Source organism: Meleagris gallopavo, chromosome 7 (genome assembly GCF_000146605.3).
Source record: "Meleagris gallopavo isolate NT-WF06-2002-E0010 breed Aviagen turkey brand Nicholas breeding stock chromosome 7, Turkey_5.1, whole genome shotgun sequence".
In the NCBI taxonomy this organism is placed as follows: domain Eukaryota; kingdom Metazoa; phylum Chordata; class Aves; order Galliformes; family Phasianidae; genus Meleagris; species Meleagris gallopavo.
In genome coordinates this window covers 34,265,909-34,287,600 of record NC_015017.2, presented here as the reverse complement: position 1 = coordinate 34,287,600, position 21,692 = coordinate 34,265,909, and the positions used below count along the sequence as shown (strand labels likewise).

Genomic DNA, 21,692 nt, shown 5'->3' with positions numbered 1-21,692 from the left:
CAGAGACTTCAAAATGAAAAAAAAAACCACCAACAAAGAAACAACCCACCCACAAACTAAAACACATCCAAAATGAAAGCAAAAAACCCCACACCCAAATGGAAAGATGATACCTTCAGTTTATTGTCAAAATCATCCATTGAATCAATCAGTTTTCCAGGTTCGAGTTCCCCCAGTGGAAAAGGGTAATCTGTCCCTAAAATAACTCTGTCCTGGTAATAAAGAAACACATTGTATATTTTGTAGTAGCAGGAAACAACACAGTTGCACGTGCTTTCTGGAATGTATAATAAATCACAGGGAGATACAGATAAGAACACTTAAGGAGCTGATGAATGATGAAAGTGAATGCGAAGGAAGTCCCTGGATTCCAGAAACAAACCCAGAGCTACAAAACAAATACTCGAGTTTGTTGGTGAATTTAAATTTTAAATAAACTATTGTTTGTTTCATAGTCCAAAAGGACCATGAAATCTTCTGGCAGATTTCTGCAAGTGTCCCAGGAAAGTTCTTTACCAAACACTAAAAAAGATGCTTGGATTTGGATTCTTGAATCTGAAATTCTGAAGGACACACACAGCTGAACGCACACGCTCACAAAAACATACATTTATGTTTGAGAAGGACGTGTAATAAAAAATACCATCAATCAAAGTGATTTTTTCCGTAGTACTTCCAAAGGTGTAATAATTGCAATGTGATGTGGTAAAATGGAGAATTATTACAAACATATAAATTTTAAAAGCATAGATTTAATTGGTATTCAGCTTCAGCTAGTGAAACCAAAATCTCATTTATAGATTTCATATATATTTTTCAGAAGTCTGTTTTTTTAAGTGTCGTGGCCTTTGGCTACAACTGGATATTAACTGTGAGTATGAAACATATATATGGGAATATGAGTGACATGATTTCATTTATTTCTGAAAGAAGCAGTCAGAGAAAAGAAAATTGAGTAAAAGTCTGCGTGCATCTTTGCTGGTATCAGAGATGAAAATAAATAGGCAGAGCCCCAATGGATCCTCTTTGTGATAGGTTCATCTCCACTTTGCATTGATTTTTCCTTGTATCATCTGCTCTAGGGAGTGAATATTGCCAACTCACTTGATCTTATCAGAACTCTATTTGCTTTTAAGCTTCATCTCCTGCCAACCTGAATATTTGAAAGCCACGTTTTTCATTAAAAATGTCTGCTTTGAAATGTCTCATGAATTTAAAGTCAAACTCATGAATTGTGAGGGACTCACGACAGTATTTGAACTCAGTTACCGTTACTGAAAGAAGACTTATTTCAGTTATTGTAGTTACTGATTTTGGCAATTGCTGATTTACTTGATCTCTAGTAGATGTCACTCGAGAGTTCCTGAAAAACCCCCACAAAACCTAGGCGATACAAACTGTAGACATGAATTCTATTGTTCTGTTCTATGTGGTTGTATTATACTTTGTTACAAAAGTCTCACCATGAGATTAGAACAGGGGGTTTTATAGCCCTCTGTCTACTGCATCAGTTTGAGTGCAGATTGAATAAAATATATTTGGATGTGTGTACAGTTGAACAGCTAAATACCTTTTATTTACAATGTTCAGTTGGACACCAAGGTATTTCCTGAACATTTGAAATACCAACGTATGCCATAGTTCAAAACCAAACCAAATCAATAAGCATAACAGCTTTATAATAGACAATGGATTTCTTGGTAAAGGAGAAGAAAACCCAATACCTTCCCAGATGCTTAATAGTTAAGGTTAAGTAGGCTGGAAAGGCTTTGATCTAAGGATCAAAGAAGGAGATCCCACCCCCTCATTGGAACAATCTGCGTATGTTATTTTAATCATTTTTTTCTTTTTCCTCTAGTCTATTCATAGACAGCAAAATTAAGAGCTGTAAAATAATGAGAAAACCTACAAGCAGCATTATTGCTGCTATTTATTAGGCCCTTTATAATCTGAGCTTCAGTTTGTACCCACCTATAGAAACGAGAATTGCAATCCTTGTCTTTATCCAACTGGCCTTAGAGAAGTCCTCTAAGTCTTTGCAGATGAGTAATACTCCTAGCATGTTAGTTATGCTAATAATAGATAGATAGTAGTTATCTATTATCATGTTATGCCAAAGGATATCAGTAAAGCTCATTTTCCATAGAAGACCTTAAGGCCCAGTGCCTCAATAAAGCATCTCATTTTTAGGAAGGTGAATATGGCTGATGATTAACCTCCACGAGCCCTTATACCCAACAGCTTTTTCACAGTAGTACAGAATCTTAAAATGAATCTCAGAGATTCTTTGGATCCTTCTCCTTATTGAAAAATTGTATTTGCTTCTCTCCTGCTGTCAGGATACATCTGCAGAAAAGACCAGATTGCTAGAGCCAGTTCAGCTCCAACTTCTGGACTGAAATTTTTTTTTACCTTCTGGTGATGGCTCTTAAGGAATCACTATGGGGGAATTTCTGCAGAGAAGCTGAATCATTTAATTGTCTGTCAACACAGTTCTTTACTTTTTATACCCAGTATCACTGGGGAATTTTTGTTTAGCTATATTCATGGTGCTTCATCATGGGGAGTAATTTTGCAGTCTTACAAAATGATTTCTCAGAAATGTTTATTTTTAACTAGGCAAGTGTCAAATTAACCTGTACCCCAAAATAAGAATGGATGAGATTAAAGCACACGACTCTGAGCTGTAGCTGGGTTTTAATATTCATAGCCTGAAGGCCCACGTGACGTTCTGATGCCAGGTAACGGCTGTTCCCTACGGACCTGAAGCACTGTGTGCAGATCTGTGCACACACCGCTGCCCTTCCTGCGCAGCTCTTAGCTGTGCTCCAGAGAGCTGTCCTATTTCAAACCTTCAGCTCATAAAGTCACAGTATCATGTGTGAGGCCCAATCACATTGTTTTTAGCCCAGAATTTATTTATCTTACACTTGTTATTCTGCTAATACTTCATGTGTTAGCGACTCTTGAAATGGTGTTATGTGAGAATATCAAGTTTAATGGGAAAAAGAGGGATTTAGAAATTTTTATAATAATAAAGTGAGACTTGAAAATGTGATGTGGATGTTTCTTCAAGGATAAGATGCTGTAGGCTATGAAAAAGAGAAAGAAAATATGCTGCTTTCCAAGTTCTCCTAATTGTTAAAAGCATTCAGGTTTTGGGGATCTGATTCATGGCTTTTCAGCCTGGTTGCTGAATATTGCAACAAGAAGTGAAATCTCTGTTTACATACAAATAACTCTCTTGTTCTGTTTTTGTAAGGAAAAAGGAAATCTCATTCTAATTAAACTACTCAGTTACTTGGAATGAAATCTTGCTTCATAAGTAGTTTCACTGTAATGATGATATCAACCATAAATACATTACTATCTCTAACAACTGCATCTTCTTGGAAGCCTAATTTTTTGCTATTCTGGATATGGAATCCTTTGAGCAGGAAAAATTTAAAGTAAAACAGGCATGGCTAATTATATTACCAGCACATGCACATGGCCAACTGAAATACAGTCATGTCAAAGATTGTATGACTTGTAGATGAAGCAGGGTGTAGACAGTTTTCTGGCCCTGAAGCCAACCACCCAAATACCAACCAAGTCTTCTCTCCAAAAACTAGATGGTTGCATTTATTCTGTTCACATATTTGTATGCTGTGTGTGCTTGTTAATGTGAAAAATTGACATAAAATACATAGTTCTGTGAAGGAGACGCTGCACATGAGGACACACTGAAAAGGCAGAGATTTAATCCTTGTTTAAGGTGTCAGTTGGTCACTCACAAACAGATGATGCACCCAACCTGGCAAAGAAAGCTTCATGCCATGAAACTGCAGTCATTTCATTGAACAAAGCAAGACTGCCTCCTAAATTAGAAAGAAATATGTTCTGGTGTGTGCACTGCACAGCACGTCCTCTCAGTATGAGAACATGAAGTTTTCTTGGCCCACTAGTTCACCACATTCACCCAATTAGTAGGCTACAGATGTTGCTACAACTCTGTCTGGTGGGGAATACAAAATAAGAGATCCCTTACATCTTTCCACTCCTGTTCAGCTTGATCATACCCACTTCACCTTTCTGTACTTTCATAGAATAATAAAATCATAGAGTGGCTTGGATGGGAAAGGACCTTAAAGATCACAAAGTTCCAACCCCAGTGCTGTGGGCAGGGTTGCCTCCTATTAGATCAGGCTGCTCAGGGCCCCACCCAGCCTGGCCTTGAATGCCCCAGGGATGGGGCACCACAGCTCTCTGTGCAGCTGTGCCAGGGCCACACAACTCTCTAAGCAAAGAATTTCCTCTTAATATCAAATCTAAATCTCCCCTCTGTCAGTTTAAGACCATTCCCCTGTCCTATCACTATCAGGCTGTGTCTGGGTAGAACTTGGCAAATGCCACCTGAGTTAAGAGCCACTGATGTTACAAGAACTTTCCAGTACTGACAGCTTATTAGCAGATCTTTTGACAAGTAAACTGACTGGGCTTTGTTTCACTTGTTTCTAAAGTAACTAAGGCTGTGATATAGTTTCTTCGGATATTTTATGGGGCTCCTCCTCCAAATCCATTTTTGATCCATGATGGATTTAAGAAATAGATGTTCTCCCTCTTTTCCTTATAGCTGTAGTGTTACTGCATGTGTGTATACATACAGTGTGTATACATACAGTGTGTACACACACTTTGCAAAACTTCCCACAGTATTGTTTCAGGCTGTAGATGCGCTGTCAGTGTTGAATTTTTCATGAATTTTCAAATGTAGTTTTTCTAAAAAGCAAAAGTATTGCAGGGAAGCTGCAAGCAGAATTCCCATTTAAAAACTACAGTGAACAGACTGAAAACCTATTGATTTCAAATGGAAGAGATTTGGGCTCACAGTTCCAAAGTATAGAAAAGCAATTGTTTATTCTGCTTTATTATGTTTTGGCCTAGGCAAGTCATTGCTGTATGACTTCTAGTATGGAATTATTTCAGCAGCCTGCTCACAATGTTAGAGATGAATATGGAAAACCAACAGTGACTTTTCTTTAGAAGAGAGAAAACACCTGGCTTAGTTGTTTTTCTGAACTTTGGTCCTACAAGAACCACTGATGACAGCAGCCTCATACCCAAGAAAATATTACGTGAGCCTACAAACTAATGTACAAGAAAGAGGAATACAGTTGTTGACAAGAAAGCTAATGTCAAGAGTTTGTATTTCTGTTTTGGTTATCTAGTGAGCTCTGGAGAACAAGAGACAAATATAAGCCTCTTGCTGATTTGTAGGTATCTGTTATACTGTCTTCCACGCTTTCTGGAACATTTAGTAATAAGAAGGAATCATTTCACTTACTAATAAAAAGAAATTATTTGAATGGTCTTGGATTTTTATGATCCACACAGTACATGATTTAAGCAGGCTGCTAAAGTATAAAGATTTCTTCACTTTCTGCTCTGATGATTAAAATATTGTTTGCAGGATCCCTACAGAGATGTGCTTTAATACTATCTTTTAATGCCTACAACATTCCAAGCTGAAATACTATTTGATTTCTTCATATATGCTCTTGAAGAATCGTGCAATTAAGCCATTTGAAAGTGAGGCTCCAAATGATTGTTTTCCTTTGAGTCTCAGCCTAAAATCACAGGATATCCCATAAGGATCACTGAGTCCAATACCTGGCTCCACAGAGGACCACGCAAAATCCAAACTGTATCAGGGAGCAGTGTCTAAATACTCCTTGAACTCTGGCAACTAGTGCCATGACCACTGCCCTGCACAGCCTGTGCCAGGGCCCAGCCACCCTCTGGGGAAGAATCTGTTCTTCACACCTAGCCTGACCTTCTGCTGACACAGCTCCGTGCCGTTCCCTTGGATCCTAAATCCTGATCGATGTCACATTAATCTCTCTGAACTAGGGATCACAATGGATCATTTCCTGGATTAAAACCACCACTTAAAGATCTCCTTATTATAGTAAGGAACATTATCTACGTTGCATAAATACATCGGTTTACAGTAGCTTCAGTTTTGATTTTTCTGGGTGAATATGCTATCTTCATCCTACTTTCTGACTCTTCTCTTCTTTTGCTATTTCATAGAGGGAATTAAATCCAGAATGACTCACCTGCTTCTGGAATCATGAAAACTCACCTCTCCTATTACACTTGTTAGGAGTCTTAGTGCACCACGATCATGGACAAGAGAGTCTGTGTAAAATGAACCGAGGTATTTTCTTGGATCCACCTTATTATCCATTGCACACAGATCGGGGCGCACGTTGAATCCATGGGAGATTCGCCCCACTGTGTATGGAAAAGTACCACCTGCAAGGAGAAATTTTTAGCAACAGAAACTGAAAATATGTAGGAGGAAAAACAGAGAGATACCTGAGTTTTATTACTAACTAACTAGAGAAGAAGGGCTCTGCACTGACATTTTTTTATTCATTCCTTTTCATTACCTTCTTTCTCTGTTTTCCCACTTCTTTGCTACAGTGATGCCCAGATTCTTACTGCCCCCTACCCATAAACTACCTCCTGCCTCCCTTTACTTCTCACTTTCCTTAAAGGCTGTCACAGCAGTTCAAACACAGGCTGAAATATGATAGAAAATGTTTGTATGAGCAATCTATCTGGCAGATATCCTCACTGTGCTAATAGTTCTCAGTGAGGGGCAGGCTTAAAGTAGTAATGCCATTATCTGGCATACCAGAACATACAGTTACACTCTGCTCATCTAAAGAACAACTGTATTGCTTACCTCCATGTGCAAAGCAAACTTTCAGCTTAGGAAATCTTTCAAAAATTCCTCCCATAATCATGGAGCAAATGGCCATGGTTGTTTCTGCTGGCATGCCTAAGAATAAAAAAGGCTTTATCAAGCCAACCCTTGAGTTTTAAATGTTATCTTCATTTTCTTCAATATGCTGTGAGCCTACTGAAAAAATAACAGTTACAGAGCAGCTGCCAGAGGTTATGCATTATTTCTGTAAAAGGAACATGGCCTTCAACACTAATTAATTGAAATGACACAGAACTGGAAGCTGAGATCAGCTGAATTCTAAGCCCACATTCTGTCTTACACCATGAGGTCAGCTGGCTGGCATGGGGTATGGCCTGAACTGCACAGTACTGACTTGGCTTCCCAATTTTACTAGGAATAGGCCAGGTTCTCTTTTTACCTGTGCTTCTGAGTTTCCTTTCTGTGGAAAGTGGGGCAGCTATGTTGGTACATATTCCAACACAGGTTTTAATATCACGTCATGTCAATTCTCACAGTGTTCCCACAAGACCTAATCTCCATCTTTTGCACTGGGTAGCTTGGATACCCAGTTAGGTACCTAGCAACAATCTAGGTTTCAACATCAAGTCTCAGTTTCTGAGCATACTTGATATATTTATAGTATCACCTTATTTTGGTGCATAACTGTAGACATCCATCTTAGAAATTAGGAATTGTTGGAGTTCCCCTCTTTTAGGGGAAAACAGTACCTACCCAGCACATAAGGGTGTCTTTATTTTGTGTCTGTACTGTACTCTCAGATGTAAAGCCTTATGGACTTATGAGGAAAATCTTTCAGATTATTAATGCTGGTAGGAGAATGGAACAATTTTAATCTCTTTTTAAGTCTGTTTTGTAGAGCCTTCTCTGAATAAGAGCAACTGATATTGTACTAAAATAATGCACTCTTGGATGGGACACTGCTTTTCAGAACATGCATCATTTGCATATTGTATATATATTGTTCAGAACATCTCCACTGGAAATCATGAAAAAGAGCAAGTGAGGATGGAATCAATCTAAAAAATTTCTAAGTAGCAATTTAACATATTTCCTGTTATTCAGTGTCATCCTCATTTACCCAGCTGGTGGGGAATAAAAGGCAAACCAAATGAATTCCCTATATCTGTGGGGAGCTTCCAAAGTACAAGTTGTTTCAACTATTGTTGGTGTGAAGTTAGATTCAGTGTTTCCTCATCAGTCAACTAATTACTAAGAAATAGTCCGAAGAATTTCTAGGAAATAGTGTTTGTGTTTGCTCACTCTACCTGTTCTTCATTTACTTGTGTTGTTTTTTGAGACTGCATTTCAGAGACAGTTGATTTTCCCTCAGTGATTTGCTGTCTGTATTTAGGACAAGAGAGAATACTATATGCCATCACTAGTCTTATTAATTTCAGTTCCAGATATAAAGTTAGGCAAACTATACAGGCTTAATGAGAAATGCCTGCTGGGTTTCCACAGCAGATAGAATTGCAGTGTTTCATTTTAAAGAAAAAGCTTATCACTTTTCTCTGTACTAGTACAATCACAGCAATCTTCTGGGCATAATCCAGTGACAGTTTGTAAATATAGATTAAGCAAAATAAATATACACCCACCTATCAGCCAAGGAAACCAGTATTTGGACATCCTTCCATCCTGCTGCATGTCCCAGGGGTGTACAAAAAGGCAGCAATTCAGTTGTTCAGCGGCCTGCAGCAAAAATAAAAGATCTAAGTCTTTTCTTAATCTTACCAGAATACATCTTGGTTTTTAGTCATGTTTTAAAGGTTTCCTGCAAAATCATGCTGAGCATTAGGACTAGCACTGTAAATAGGCCCAGAAGTAAGAATTATAAGCATTAATTTGTTTTATTTTCTCCTCTGGTACCTATTCTGAAGTCCTCACTCAGATTCAGAGTTCCTCTTGAGAGTACAGGATTGGAGACATGGATGATAATATCTGTGTAGAAAGCCAAGTGTTGCTCACACTAACGTGGTACAAAAGTACTTTTTAATGTCAGTCGTTCTGCAGTATAAAACTTGGCTCAAGCAGGATTCTTTTGGCTTTATTTCACATATGAGGATCAATTCTGAAAATGTTTTATAGAACCACGTTTGATGGTTTTGTACAGTTGTTCCAACTGCATTCAGGAATCAGATCATAGGGGTTGGATGGGACCTTTGGAGATCACTCAACCCCCCTGCTAAAGTATGTTCCTCAGAGTAGGACTAGGTCTTGAGTATCTCCAGAGAAGGAGATTCCACAGCCTCTCAGGGCAGCCTGTTCCAGGGCTCCGTCACCCTCAAAGTAAAGAAGTTTTCCCTCATGTTCATTGTTGTTGCACTACATTTGTCCTCTTTGGCCCTCTGATTGGCTTAATAAAATCTTTCAATCCTCCTAATCCACCCCGAGTGAGACATCTAGCTGCATTTGATCAAGAAACTACTGATAGCTTTGGAAAGAAAAGCAAAGGAACAATATAGGTTGCTGATCCTGACTGAGTTATTTAAATATGTGCTTAAATGTAAGTATGTAATAATCAGTCATTCATATGCTCGACCAAGATTTAACAGGCTTGTTTTGTCAGTTTTATTTCCGGACCTCCTCTTGTTGCTAAGGAGATTGTCACACTTTGGAAAAATCAGGTTTATTTACCCACACTTATATAAATAAGGATGCAACTTTTGGATTCTAAGGAGTAATGGTTACATATATTTGTAAATTGAAAATAGCAACTCAATAAGTGGCTTAGCAGACTGATCAATTTAATTAACTAGTGATTAGTCAGATGTAAGTACATGGTGTGAAAATGGGATTGTGCTGATTGCACTTGGGTAAATAAGAAACTTGGGATCAGTCACAGAATTCTCAGACTCCAATGTTATCTCACTGGTTTGAGCAGGCTGGATTAGCGAATTCATGAATTAAATACATTGGAGCTGCACTCTTCTTAAAGTTGTGCAGTTTTGAATTAATGTTCTTAGTCATTTGATGTCCAAGACATGAAATAAAATGGGTGAGAGTCTTTTGCAAATGTTCTTTCATTTACACTGAGCAGATTAGAAGGGTCCCTTCTTTTAATGTATCTATACATTCAGCTGATGATTGAATACGTATCAGTATACTTCTAGATAGAACTCCATGTCCCAGAATTCCCCCAAATAAGGGAAGAAACATTTACTCACAGCATAAATATCATAGAGTTCTGGTGCATTCAGGTCCCACTCATTGACATGAGATCCTATTTGTACCCCTGGAAATCCAAGTTCCTTCACACACCGATGCATTTCCCTCACAGCCAGGTCTGGAGCTTGCAGAGGTAACGTACCCAAGCCTATGAACCTCTTGGGGTACTTTCTTACTGTATCAGCTAAGTCATTATTCAACATCTGGGATAGATCTAAAGTATCCTGAGGTTTCGCCTGATAAGATAGTAAGCAGAATAGTACATTAAAATATAGTTCTCAAATGTTATCACCTTTGGAAGATATTGGGTAAATGTCACTGCAAACAAATCAGAGACAGGGCTTGAAACTGAAATTTACTTTACAGTTCTGAATGAACGGAAATCAAATTTTGCTTTGTTTTAAATTCTCTGACTACAGTTCTTCTTGTCTTGAATATTACATCAACTGTGTCTGCCTTTAGCACTCAGGAGGAGCATAAGGCGGCCCATGTTGCTGATGCACTGAAGTATCTGGTCTTTTGTGTAAAACTGTCCTCTGTTTTTGTTCTTCCAAATGCGAAAACGTGAGCAAATCATTTTCAAACATAGCAATTAATATTTACCATCCTATCATAGAAGCTGAAGAGAAAAATACAAAACACATAGGATGCTGGAGCATGGTAATTTAAGAGAACACAGAGCAAAGCGCTCTAACGTTTAGAAAAAGATGATAGTTACAATTCTAGTTAGAAACACAATTCATTTCCAGTTTTTTTTTTCCCCCCAGTACTTACTTAATGGAGACAAATTCCATAAATTTAAGATTTTAAAGAACTTAAGGTTCAGTAGTACTACTTACACATACCTAAACATTCAAATGTTTAAACATTTAATACATTAAACATTATAATGTATTTAGAGCACCAAATTGCTATGGTTTATCTTACCAGACCATTCCTATTTCTTTGATGCTGTGAAGGGAACACATTAACTTAATTTTGCCACTGGATTTTAAGATTCAAAGGCCTCTGGGTTCCCCTCCCATGGGGCATTTAAAAGAAAGTGAGACAAAATCTTTGAACTTTTAATGCTGCCTGATGCCACTTTCATGGGGTCAGTCCATCAGTACATCTTCCTGCTCACCAGGGCCTTGTGCTCTATGAATTCTTTCCTCATGTTTCCAGCTACCCCACATAAGATCCCCCACAGAAATTCTGTCAATATCTCATTCTTTCCTACTGGATGTATTGCAGAGTGGAGCCCTGCTGGCTCTTCTGATCTCTGGACTATTTTTACTTTTGTTTTTCTCAGCAGAACAATTCCCCGTTTACGTCTGTGCTCCAGCAACCATTTCAATCACATCATTTACAGGAAGATACATTCAGTTTTTTTAAAAATTTGTAGCATATGAATAACAAAAAGTACTAATAGGAACCTACCCAGTAACTGAACATTACAGGGACAGTGGAAAGGACTTGGACTGTAACTCCTGAGAAAGAAGAAACAGTTATCAATGTTTCATTCTTTTGATAAAATGTTAAAAATAAAAAAGCACTTTGGTTTGAAAGGTGGAAGCATAACAAAGAAAGAATATAAGAAAGATATAACTTTAATATGGATACAGTCTGTTTTTTTGCTAATTGAGAATCAAAGTAATAAATCTTGTGGTGTATCAGCTTATTAGGATTGGAATATTTTTGCTAAGGAGAAAGAAAGAGAGAATTGTCATACTAACAGTAGGTTATTTTGTGAAACCACGTTTCTTCAAACACAAATCTATACCATTGTGTGTGGAAGTGTAAAGAATGAACCCACCAAACCTAGTAAACTGACAACAGAGTAAATAACATACAGTGATTAGGACTTGCAGTACCTAAAGGGGAATTACAAGAAAGAAGGGGACAGACTTCTTAGCAGGGTCTGTAGTGAAAGGACAAGGGGAGATGGTTTCAAACTTTTCAAACAAAAAAAGAGGTTTAGGTTAGATCCAAGGAAAAACTTTTGCACTGAGGGTGGTGAGACACTGGAACAGGTTGCCCAGAGATGTGGTGGAAGCCCTGGCTGTGGAGATGCTGAAGGCCAGGCTGGACCAGGCTCTGAGCACCTGATCTTGCTGTGGATGTCCCTGTTCATGGCAGGGGAATTGGATTAGATGACCTTTAAAGGTCCCTCCCAACTCCAAGGATTCTATGACTTAACTAAACAATTACATGCAAAACTATGTTTTTCTTTAATTTTAAGCCTGTTTGTAGCACCATTTCATATTGTAATATTTATGCACATCTTTTATTGTGCTTTTAAAAAATTAACTTAGCTGTAAGCAATTAAAATACTAACTCAAAAGATGGCAATGAGTGATACTAGATTTGTTCAGCACAGAGACTCCCTGTGCCTTTGTTAAAAAATGATGATGTACTTGGAAGTTTATTTTTTGAGGTATGTTTCTATATTGGCTTGTGCTACATAAATTGCCTTTGCACTACATAGCTGGAGCTACTTGAACTGAAAGGAATAAACATGACCCACAGTCTTTATAATTAGAATGGTAGGATTGAGAAACAGTATGTACTCCTTTATCTTCACCCTTAATTAACTGATACCTGTGTCTCTGGAGTGCTGCAATAAAAGGGGATATTTTTATGGTGCATGTCACCAGATGGTGCTGTAACACACAGTTTAAGATTATTATTATTATTACTTTTTAAAGCAAGTGAGCATTGTTCAGTTGGTGAAGAAGTGTTGTGGTGCTGGTTTTATTTGGTTTTCTGATACATTTTCTTTTTTGGACAGTTGTTGCAAAAAGTTGAAGAATTGTTCCTATCTTTTTCTGCATCTACAGCAATTAGATGGGCAGAATTATTAGAAACTTGCCACTAGTGGTGAAATATTTGAAAAGGAAAAATGCCAAAGGGCATTGACACTGCAGCTGAGTACTGTGGTATCCACAAAATCCCTGAGTTAACTCAGGAAAATGATTACAACCCAGTTAAGTGGGAATGGGTGCTGCTTTAAATGTCTGATGTTTGGAGTCTGAAGCTCTTCTCCAGGTTGACAAGGCAGTTGAAAGCTAACCGAGTTGTGTTATCCAGACTGCCTTATGTGATGTGTTACATAGTAAACTTCCATTAGGAGAGAGACCCCAGATATCTTCTAACATGCTATCCCATTGGAAAAGTCAAATTATGGTCATGGAGACTTCAATCTGAGAACGGATAATCTCTAGTAAGATAGCATTGCTCTTGCAAAAGGAATTTGGAATTACGGTGTCAGTAAGAACCAAGAAGTCATTCATTTTTTACTAATTCTGTCTCTCTGCAAATCTTATTTAGTGACACAAAGAAACCTGCGAGAAGATGAAATTACAATTGTGGCTCAGTTTCTTTCTAAATCAGGAAAACTCTTTCCTGAGAAGGTAATGGTAGCAGTTCTCTAGGCTCACAAATACACAGAAACAGAAAGAATATTACAAAAGGAAACAATTAGAAGAAAAAAAAAAAAGCAGACTCTTAACATTTGGAATAAAAATGAAATGGTTTCCTCTTTAACGTACATCATATCTATACCTGGAATGTCTCTTTTCAAGTCCAGATTCTGCAATCTGCAATTATGTCAGCCAGTTCCTTATTGCATTAACAATCCCACTGAAATCAATGAGCCCATCTGGGGAATAAATTGCTACTGAATATGAGGAAAGTTACGGGAACGTGTTCAATTTGAGTCTGAATTATAGAACATATCAGTTTTCACTGATTTTTAATGGATTTAAGCTAAGGAAGCAATTGGATAAATCTTTTAATTTTGATATAGTTATTAAGCACTTTCAGATGCACTAAGAGAACAGTGTTCTGAATGAGACACAAAGATTTCAGTTCCTTTGTGGAGGTACCTGATAGGTCCATCTCTTTAATCCGCACTACTGGATTCCAGCAGTTCTCTTGAATAACTCTAAAAACCTTTCCATCCTTCATCATCTTTGCCTGTCCCTGTGAAATGACATTTTCATATGTTATAAATGTGACAAAGTAGTATACACTAATTTATATAGTAACTTTAATTTAGTTGCTTCAACTAAACTTTAATGAAAGTTTATCCCCAAACCACACACACACAAAAATAATGATAAACAAACCCACAAATCTAAACCCCAGTATAAAGCCTCTACCTGATCTACTGCATATCTTCCTTGTTTGCCACCAGTTCCCCAACTTAAAAAATTCAAAATATTATCAAGGTCAGGAAATTAAGTGTTGTTCCTTTAACTGTGAACATGGAAACAAGCTTATTTCTTTGATTTCTTTGATTTGCCAGCTGTCCAAAGATGGTTAGTAGGACAGAGATGTCACATTAAGCAAAAGAAAACATTTGCCACAGGTGTACATGGCCACACATCTGTGTGTATTTTTGTAAAGACAGACAAGACGGTATTTCTATTGGCTTAGCACTAATTGATCGTTTGTGGTTGCTTGTTGCTTCTTTGGGGCTAAGTGGAAATAGGTTGAGTCAGAAGATCCACAGCACTGTGTGGATATGGGACAGGTAAATGTGGCCGTGCAGGAAATGTGCTGGGAGAAGGAGACACTGAATTTGCAGTTGAAAATTGAAAGCCAGATAAATTGTGAGAATGCACAGCAGTTCTTTCACCTTCACAGTAAACACCAGCAAAGTGCAGGGCAGTCTTCTGCCCTTCTGGAAAGGGAATTCTCTGTCTCCAAAGGCCATTTCATTTTTACCAGCAAAAATCATCTGATTTAGGATCCTTAGAACACCTGTCTATTTCGCTAAATGAAAACCTGTTAAACCAGGATATTCCTACAATTATGTTAAAACAGCAAAAATCTACACAGTTTCACTATTCAGAGTGGAGCTGGGCTTCTGCCACCATCTCCTGAGAAGTCAGGCTATTCTTAACCTTGCATTTGCTATTCATGTTAGACACTGCTCACAAATATACTGCTCTAATGAATATTTTAAAGCACTCTTAAATCTAGCTGTGCCACCTCAGCAAAATGTCAAGTTACCTGTTAGCTGTATCACAGTTTGTGAAAAAGACTTGAAATACTGCAGTCAGTAATAACAACTCCATAATCCTAATCCTCTGGTAATATACTTCAAGCTCTTGTAAAATTGATTTTCCAACCTGACAGAAAGTTTTACTCTAGCCATACAGTCCATTACATTAATAAAATAAAGATCAGCCCAATGCTGCAGATTGCCTAATAAATGGAAAAGTATTTTTGGGGTGTGAGTAGAGAGAACAGAGACAGTAGAACTGAGCTGTATCACATACAAATAGGTCGTGTGGCCTATACTGGTTTTCTGCTGGCAGTATTTCTGTGAACACAGGTGAATTTTAATTCTTTCCTCAGGCAAAGCTAAAGCAAAGCAGCTGAACTCATATATATCTCCTTCTGCTAATATTGAAAACAGAGTCGGACAGATTGCAATTTCACCAGGAACCTTGACAGTGCTCATACATAAATGCTGAGATGAACAGCAGTTCTCTGAATGCTGCAGCAGGGTTTGCAATATAGGAAGGTTTTAATAAGCCCTGTGTTGTTCTCATTAGAGAGTTCACTGAACAGTTTCCTATTTTCCTTTGCATTAACTGATTCTTTGTGAAGAAAAACATCTTACAGGTCAAGGCTAAACTCACAGCATTGCACGTGAGCAACAATAGACTTGATTATGAAGGAAAGCAGAATGTGATCATCTGAATAGATTCGTGCTCATGTCTGTCAGCACAGAAAGATTTGGCCCAACAACAGCATGACTGGAAAATCAGTCATATAGTTATTGCCTCCAGACACTGCCACTAATCTGCACCTCACATTTTTTAAATAAGAAATTACTCAGACACCTCAGCTGGTGAGAAGTTTTTTGCAGTAGTGAGAATGAAACATAGATCATGAAGAAATTTTTCAGCTTCCAAAGCAATGGCTGCTGGAGCTGTGCTGTGCTATTCTTAACATTATCTAATATTTAAGACCTTAATTAATTTATTTGAACATTAAGAGAGAGAGATTTAAGAATCAAGTCCAGGAGGCTGATTTGGTTCAGTGAGCTACACACATTTAAAATTACTGTATCACTTAGCTATTCAGTTCCATCCCAAAGTGCCCTTCTTAAAACATGCATGTAATTATTTTCTTTCATTGAAGCTTAAGGTTTACCTTTTTTAAAAAAAATCTAAAAATCTTCAGAGTTAACTTCCCTAGCTTCATGTCTGACCAGGACTTTATTTTGCCATGCACTTTTTTCATGCAACGTTTTGAGGCAGAAGTAGGCTAGGCAGAGTTCTCTGCAGAGAATATAAGGCTATTATTGACTTGCCACAGAGTTCCTCTGTGAGCTGTTTTTAGCAGGGAGGTTTAGCACGTAACAAACAGCTAAGCTGCTAAAACTGTCTCTGAGTCTCCCCTTCCTGCACCTACCAGAATCTCAGAAGCTGTGCCATCCACACTTTGATTCAGCAGGTGGCTTGTTCTCTCCTCCCATGCCTGCTTAGGCTGAGATCTGAAATTGCAGGATAGTATTTGTTTGCTCCTCATTCTTGGTCCCAACCTTCATATCTTGTGGCCCTCTTTCATCAAAGGCTGTTAGGCATTTGTTGGCATAACCTTGCATATTACTGAACAATAGTGGGTATTATTAGCTTGGAAGGAGTAGACACTTCCAGAATCTTTGTATTGTTCCTATTGTTCTTGATTAGTGAAACTAATGTTTGTTCTCCTTGTCATCATAACATTACAGAAGTTAGTATTCCTCTTTGAAGTCGTTTCCATGATTAAATTCTTATTTCTTCTATTAAAATACCAGTTCCCTTTGTTTTTGCTTCTCATATAGACGATCACATTTATCTAAAAGAATTCTGTGTTATCTACTTTACGTTGGCATGTCTTAGTAAAAACAACTCCTAAGAGCTATCCATTCCAAGTGGTCAGGTGATACTACGACAAGAAGCTGATAGTGGTTTCTACCAGAGAATGTAACCTGACTATGTACTGTTTCATGTCTTAAGCAAGTTCTACAGAGGCATATTAGGACTTTGAGTGATATTAATTCATAAATATAGACCTATAGATAAATCTCTGTCTAAGACTCAGCCTGCTACTTTGCTTTTTATTGCTACTTTGCTTTTTAATGGATTTCCTGGGAGTTTTTATTCCTGATTACAACACAAGACCGGCATAGAGCAGCAAACAGCCCAAACCTTGCAGTGATGATCCAGCTGTACCCATCCACCATATCCATATCTCTGTAAAAGAAGAGAAAGGCAATGACCAGTTAGCAGTCTGTGATAGTCATGACAATGTCAGTTCTCACAGCCCAGCAGTCTCCTTATTCAGGAGATATACTCAAGCACGTACTAAGTGTAAGCAGCTCCACTGACATCAGCAGAAGTGGGAAAGCTTAACCAGGCTGTACCACTTCTATTTGTAAACCTGACCTTTTAGCTTCCAGTTCAACAACGCTTTCAAGTATTAAAACTGATTTCAAAGTGCTTAAAGTTGCATACCTCATTCAGGTCTTAATTGGAATAATTTTTTAACACTGAAAAAAAAGTTGTATCAAACATGGGCAGTGTAAAAACTGAGTGACAATTTTCCAATCCTAACAAAGTGTAATCAGTTAATCATTAGCACAAAAACGTATTGATTCCACTTTTCAGCTTCCATGATTCAGCAGCAGTACTGAAGGTCAGTCTCTCTCTATTAATATTTAAACAGCCGAGAGAAGCTGAAAGGAGAAGCTTAGATGCTCACTGATTCTTCTAGAGATTCAATTTTTAAAACACAACACAAATGAAGCTTATTTGTTTCATTTTCATTAATTAAAAGGTTAGGAATAATTAAGTAGCATAAACTGAAAAGAGTGCTCAGAATTCCTATTTTTATTCCTATGTTTTCCTATTTCAAAGGAAACAAAGTAGAAGCAGAGATTTCTCTCACTGAAGAGTAAACAATGTGAATAGAGTCCAGTGTGATTAAAAAAAAAAAAAAAATCGATATGAAACTACCATCATCTTTCCCACAGTAGATGTGCAGAGCCAGGCCTCCTGAATTCAGCCAGAGGTACATTTTATTTAAATCTAATTATTTATAGCTTTATATATATACTTACATATGTAAGGTATTAAAATTTATGAAAAATGGTATGACATCTAATGAGAGCTAGCTCCATGTTAGTTTCAGCTACAAGTTGTGCAGAAAATGAGTCCCTTAGAGGTGCTCAGGAAACTTGTAGGCAATAGGGAAACTCACTGCTCTGTGTTTGTACTCCTTTCCTTCTTTTTACCTTTCAGCTGCGTGCATTGATAATCCTTACTGAAGAATTTCATTAATTTCTGTTCATTTTTATATGTATTATGGCCTCCTAAATTCTTAAATAATTATCTTCTTAATAGAATGTTTCAGTCATAGATTCAGGATTTAGTATTTATCAGGCTAGAAAATAGAAAGAAGTGTAGCACTATGTGTGCACACTAGGGTTGCCTAATTGGCCTTCTACACATGAAATGTATAGAGCTCTGTTAATGGCTTGAATTTTCAGACAGCTCCAGGGAATTCTGAGAGTTGTTTTCTATTCTGGGTTCATTGATAAACCTTTAAAAAGCTCAGACTTTAGAACTGAGGTAACAAAAGCAAACAGGCAGAAATTAACTTTTAAAAGTTTGGTATCAACCTCTTTAATCAGCATTTAAATAAATGCAGCATTGGCCTACAGCTGACCTCGGGGGTAACAGCTCTGATCTCATCCTTGACATACATCCATGAGCATCAAGGGATTCTCGAGGTGATTTCATCTCAGTGAATATATTGTCCTTCTGATTTATATGTAGACAGAAAACATTTAAATCATTTAAGATCAGAATAAAGGTATTTTTTAAATAAAGGATTTTGAGCAAAAAAGAAATAAAAATATGAACCAAGCAAAAGTAGTGTTTCTTTGCAAACTGGATATTCAAACCCCTACCCATTTAAACCAGGCATATTTGTTCTAAAAGATACCTGCCATCTCATCTGCATTATCCAGTGTATATGGTTTTGTCATCGAGGAGCTCTTGTAATTATAAATAAGAAATATGAATATTTATAAAGCCCTTCCTAGAGGAAAGAAACATTCCCTTCCAGGAGGTTTTATGCATAATAATATTACTCTTTACTCCTAATGAAGAAATAATCTCATGTGTATTCTTAATTTTAGATTATCTCAATAGTTTTTTCTGAGCTGTTGTTTTAGTCTTCCAGCTGCTCTCTGGCTAACACCTGATACTGGACTGTCACGTTTGAAATTGTAGACAGAGCTCATGCTTATGAAATGCTTACCTGAGAATCTGCCATCATCAGCCTCAAAATATTAAAGTAAAAGAGATGTACAGTGTAAAACAGTGTCAGTTAGTGTGTCAGATGCCTAAGAGCATAGCTGAAATAATGGTGTTCTTTTGTGGTCACTGACAGGCACAATGAAATCAGCTGGTTCCATACCACTGGCAGACACTGCCAATGTTCATTCAAGCTGCTGCCAACACAGAATTCCAATAAGAGAAGAAGCAACAATGCAGCTCTCGCCTTCTCTAGTCTGATTTCTTTAATGAAAACATTAAGGAGTTACAAAAAATACCTATCCTAGAATTCTGAAAGCAATTTTTAATTTTGTAAGTATAAGCAATATATAAATAGAATTTCATCATGAGATCTTTTCAGTACCCTTTGCAGCTTTGAAGATGTGATATCTTACGAATCCAAAAGCAGTCATCTATCTTTATATTCAATTTTGATAATAATTATTCAGGCAACAACTCTACAACCTAACTCAGAACCAGATGAGTACATTGCTTTTGATAACCTGAAGTAAGTAAAGTAGCAGAATTACTACATGAAAGCCTAAATGACACTTTCCATTCTCAAATACTTTTCACAGGATCATAAAATTGCTACTAGCAAGAATACATTCATGCTGTTGAATGCTAATAATAGTGCACCATGCAAAAATTCCGAGTTAAGACAAGTTGACTCATAGCTTCACTGCTGTGACAACTGAGATTTGTATCTGTAATACAGTATGCTGCTTCTTTCCAGCAACTGAAAATAGTAAAATAATCATAATCATCAGTTAGCCATAGTTGGAGTTACCAAAGACCTATTGAAGTGAATGGCTCTCATGCCTCTGGGCACAAGATATGAATGACTTTTGTTCTAAGTAACATTAATCTTGTCTAACATTTGCTTATTTCTCCATTTAAATTAGAAGTGAACACCATTTGGGAATCTGACAGCTCTGGTTTCATCAAGAAATGGAATTTATGCTTCAGCAATATATAGTTTTAGGTCTCAAAAAAAAAAAAACACCAAAAAAATCAACAACCAAAACCAAGCAAAAATATAAAAATGACACCAGTCTAACTAGAGAAACTAGAGGGGAACACAGCACAGTTTTCCATCTTTTCCTTATGGGGAATTGCTTGCTTTGCATAGTAATGTAATGTTTTACAAATATCTTATATCTGAAAAAACAAAGATCCAATTAGATAAAAACCTACTGAAAACAAGTACTTATAATAGAGCCCTTCATTCAATGATCTTTCAAAAATCACGCTGCTACCAATGGCTGCTGCTAACATAAGGCACTGAATATCTAAACTCTTATTACCTTTTTCAGGTCTGGCCATTCCTTAGGTAGAATGTGGCTATGAATATCAATTTTCATTTTGGAAGTATTAAAGGAGAAATACTGTTTCACAGTCTGCTGTGTAATTGCCACTATCCTCCTTGTCCTGGTTCGGCAGCTTATTAACTTCAGCTGCTGCTCAGATCCACCTGCTGTGGGTCATGAGAACCCAGTACAGTAACCAACCAGGGAGCCCAGATCCCAGAGGAGTGGCTGTGCAAAAGAACAAAGGCTTCTAGAAGAAAGTCCATGTTATTGCATCAACTACAGCTGGCTGAGGGCAAAGGGAGGAGTGTATGTTTATATTGGCAGTATAAAGAGATTTATTTTACCTAATGTAAGCTCAGCTTTACAAGCTGAAAATCATTCAATGAAATTGAATTAGAATAAACATATTAAACAGGCTGATTTCAATTTCCTCCTTTCTCTCTCTTAGGTTCTTGCATAATTTGTAGTGAGCACATAATACATACGTGGTAGGCAGTCCTCATCTATTCTCTTTTCCTTCCTTTTCATTTTCTTAGAAGTAACTTTAAAAAATTAACAGAAATACCAAATTATAGTCAAATCTATGCTCTGCATTTAATTCCTTCCCTCTGATGATTGGTTTAAGCTGGGCATTTGTACATGCTGCTGCTCGGAGCCTTTCAAGCTGGCTCAATATCAGGCAGGAGAATGGCTCAGCTTACTTTAGTAATTAAGGCTATTGGAGCGCTCTGGCTGATATGGCAAGTGGTTTCTGCATTCTGAAGTGAAGCTTAACTGGATCTACCTCAATTTTTTCTGTGTAATTACAACTTCTGTTTCACTCTTTATGCAATTTAATATTAGACTTCTTTCCTCAAGATACCGTTGACCTTCATTCATGCTGCAGTTTTTCTCTGTAATTTATTTCTGGTATAGTTGTACTTCGGTGTAGGCTGCTCACGTGGTGTCTTCTTGCTAAAGTTGGTTAACCCTTTCTTGATTAATTTGTTTCTACTGAAAACTGCTGATTTTTCAAAACTACATTTTACTGCAAATCTTTCAACCTGAAATCAAGCAACTAGAAAAACAGGTTTTCCATTTTGTTTCAACCATTTTCTGACTTTGTTATTTTGTTCGGTCTCAATTTAA

At 37.3% G+C, this 21,692-nt stretch overlaps 1 protein-coding gene across 3 annotated transcripts; it reads right to left on the bottom strand.

Annotated features, from left to right (window-relative positions):
* Positions 1–32: 32 nt before the first annotated feature.
* On the bottom strand, positions 33–20,869 carry ACMSD (aminocarboxymuconate semialdehyde decarboxylase). Of its 3 annotated transcripts, none has more exons than XM_010714056.3 (9): positions 20,559–20,869; positions 17,119–17,163; positions 13,795–13,891; positions 11,348–11,397; positions 9,928–10,164; positions 8,359–8,452; positions 6,737–6,832; positions 6,128–6,300; positions 33–212 (listed from the first exon to the last, which is right to left on the bottom strand). In XM_010714056.3, the coding sequence occupies exons 1-9, from the start codon at positions 20,613–20,615 to the stop codon at positions 57–59; spliced, it is 1,005 nt and encodes a 334-aa protein (XP_010712358.1). In that variant the 5' UTR covers positions 20,616–20,869; the 3' UTR covers positions 33–56. The 3 variants fall into 3 exon arrangements, with proteins under 3 accessions (XP_010712358.1, XP_010712360.1, XP_010712361.1); XM_010714058.3 differs by lacking the exon at positions 20,559–20,869 and adding an exon at positions 17,425–17,498; XM_010714059.3 differs by having other exon boundaries at positions 120–3,796.
* Between the last annotated feature and the right edge of the window lie 823 nt (positions 20,870–21,692).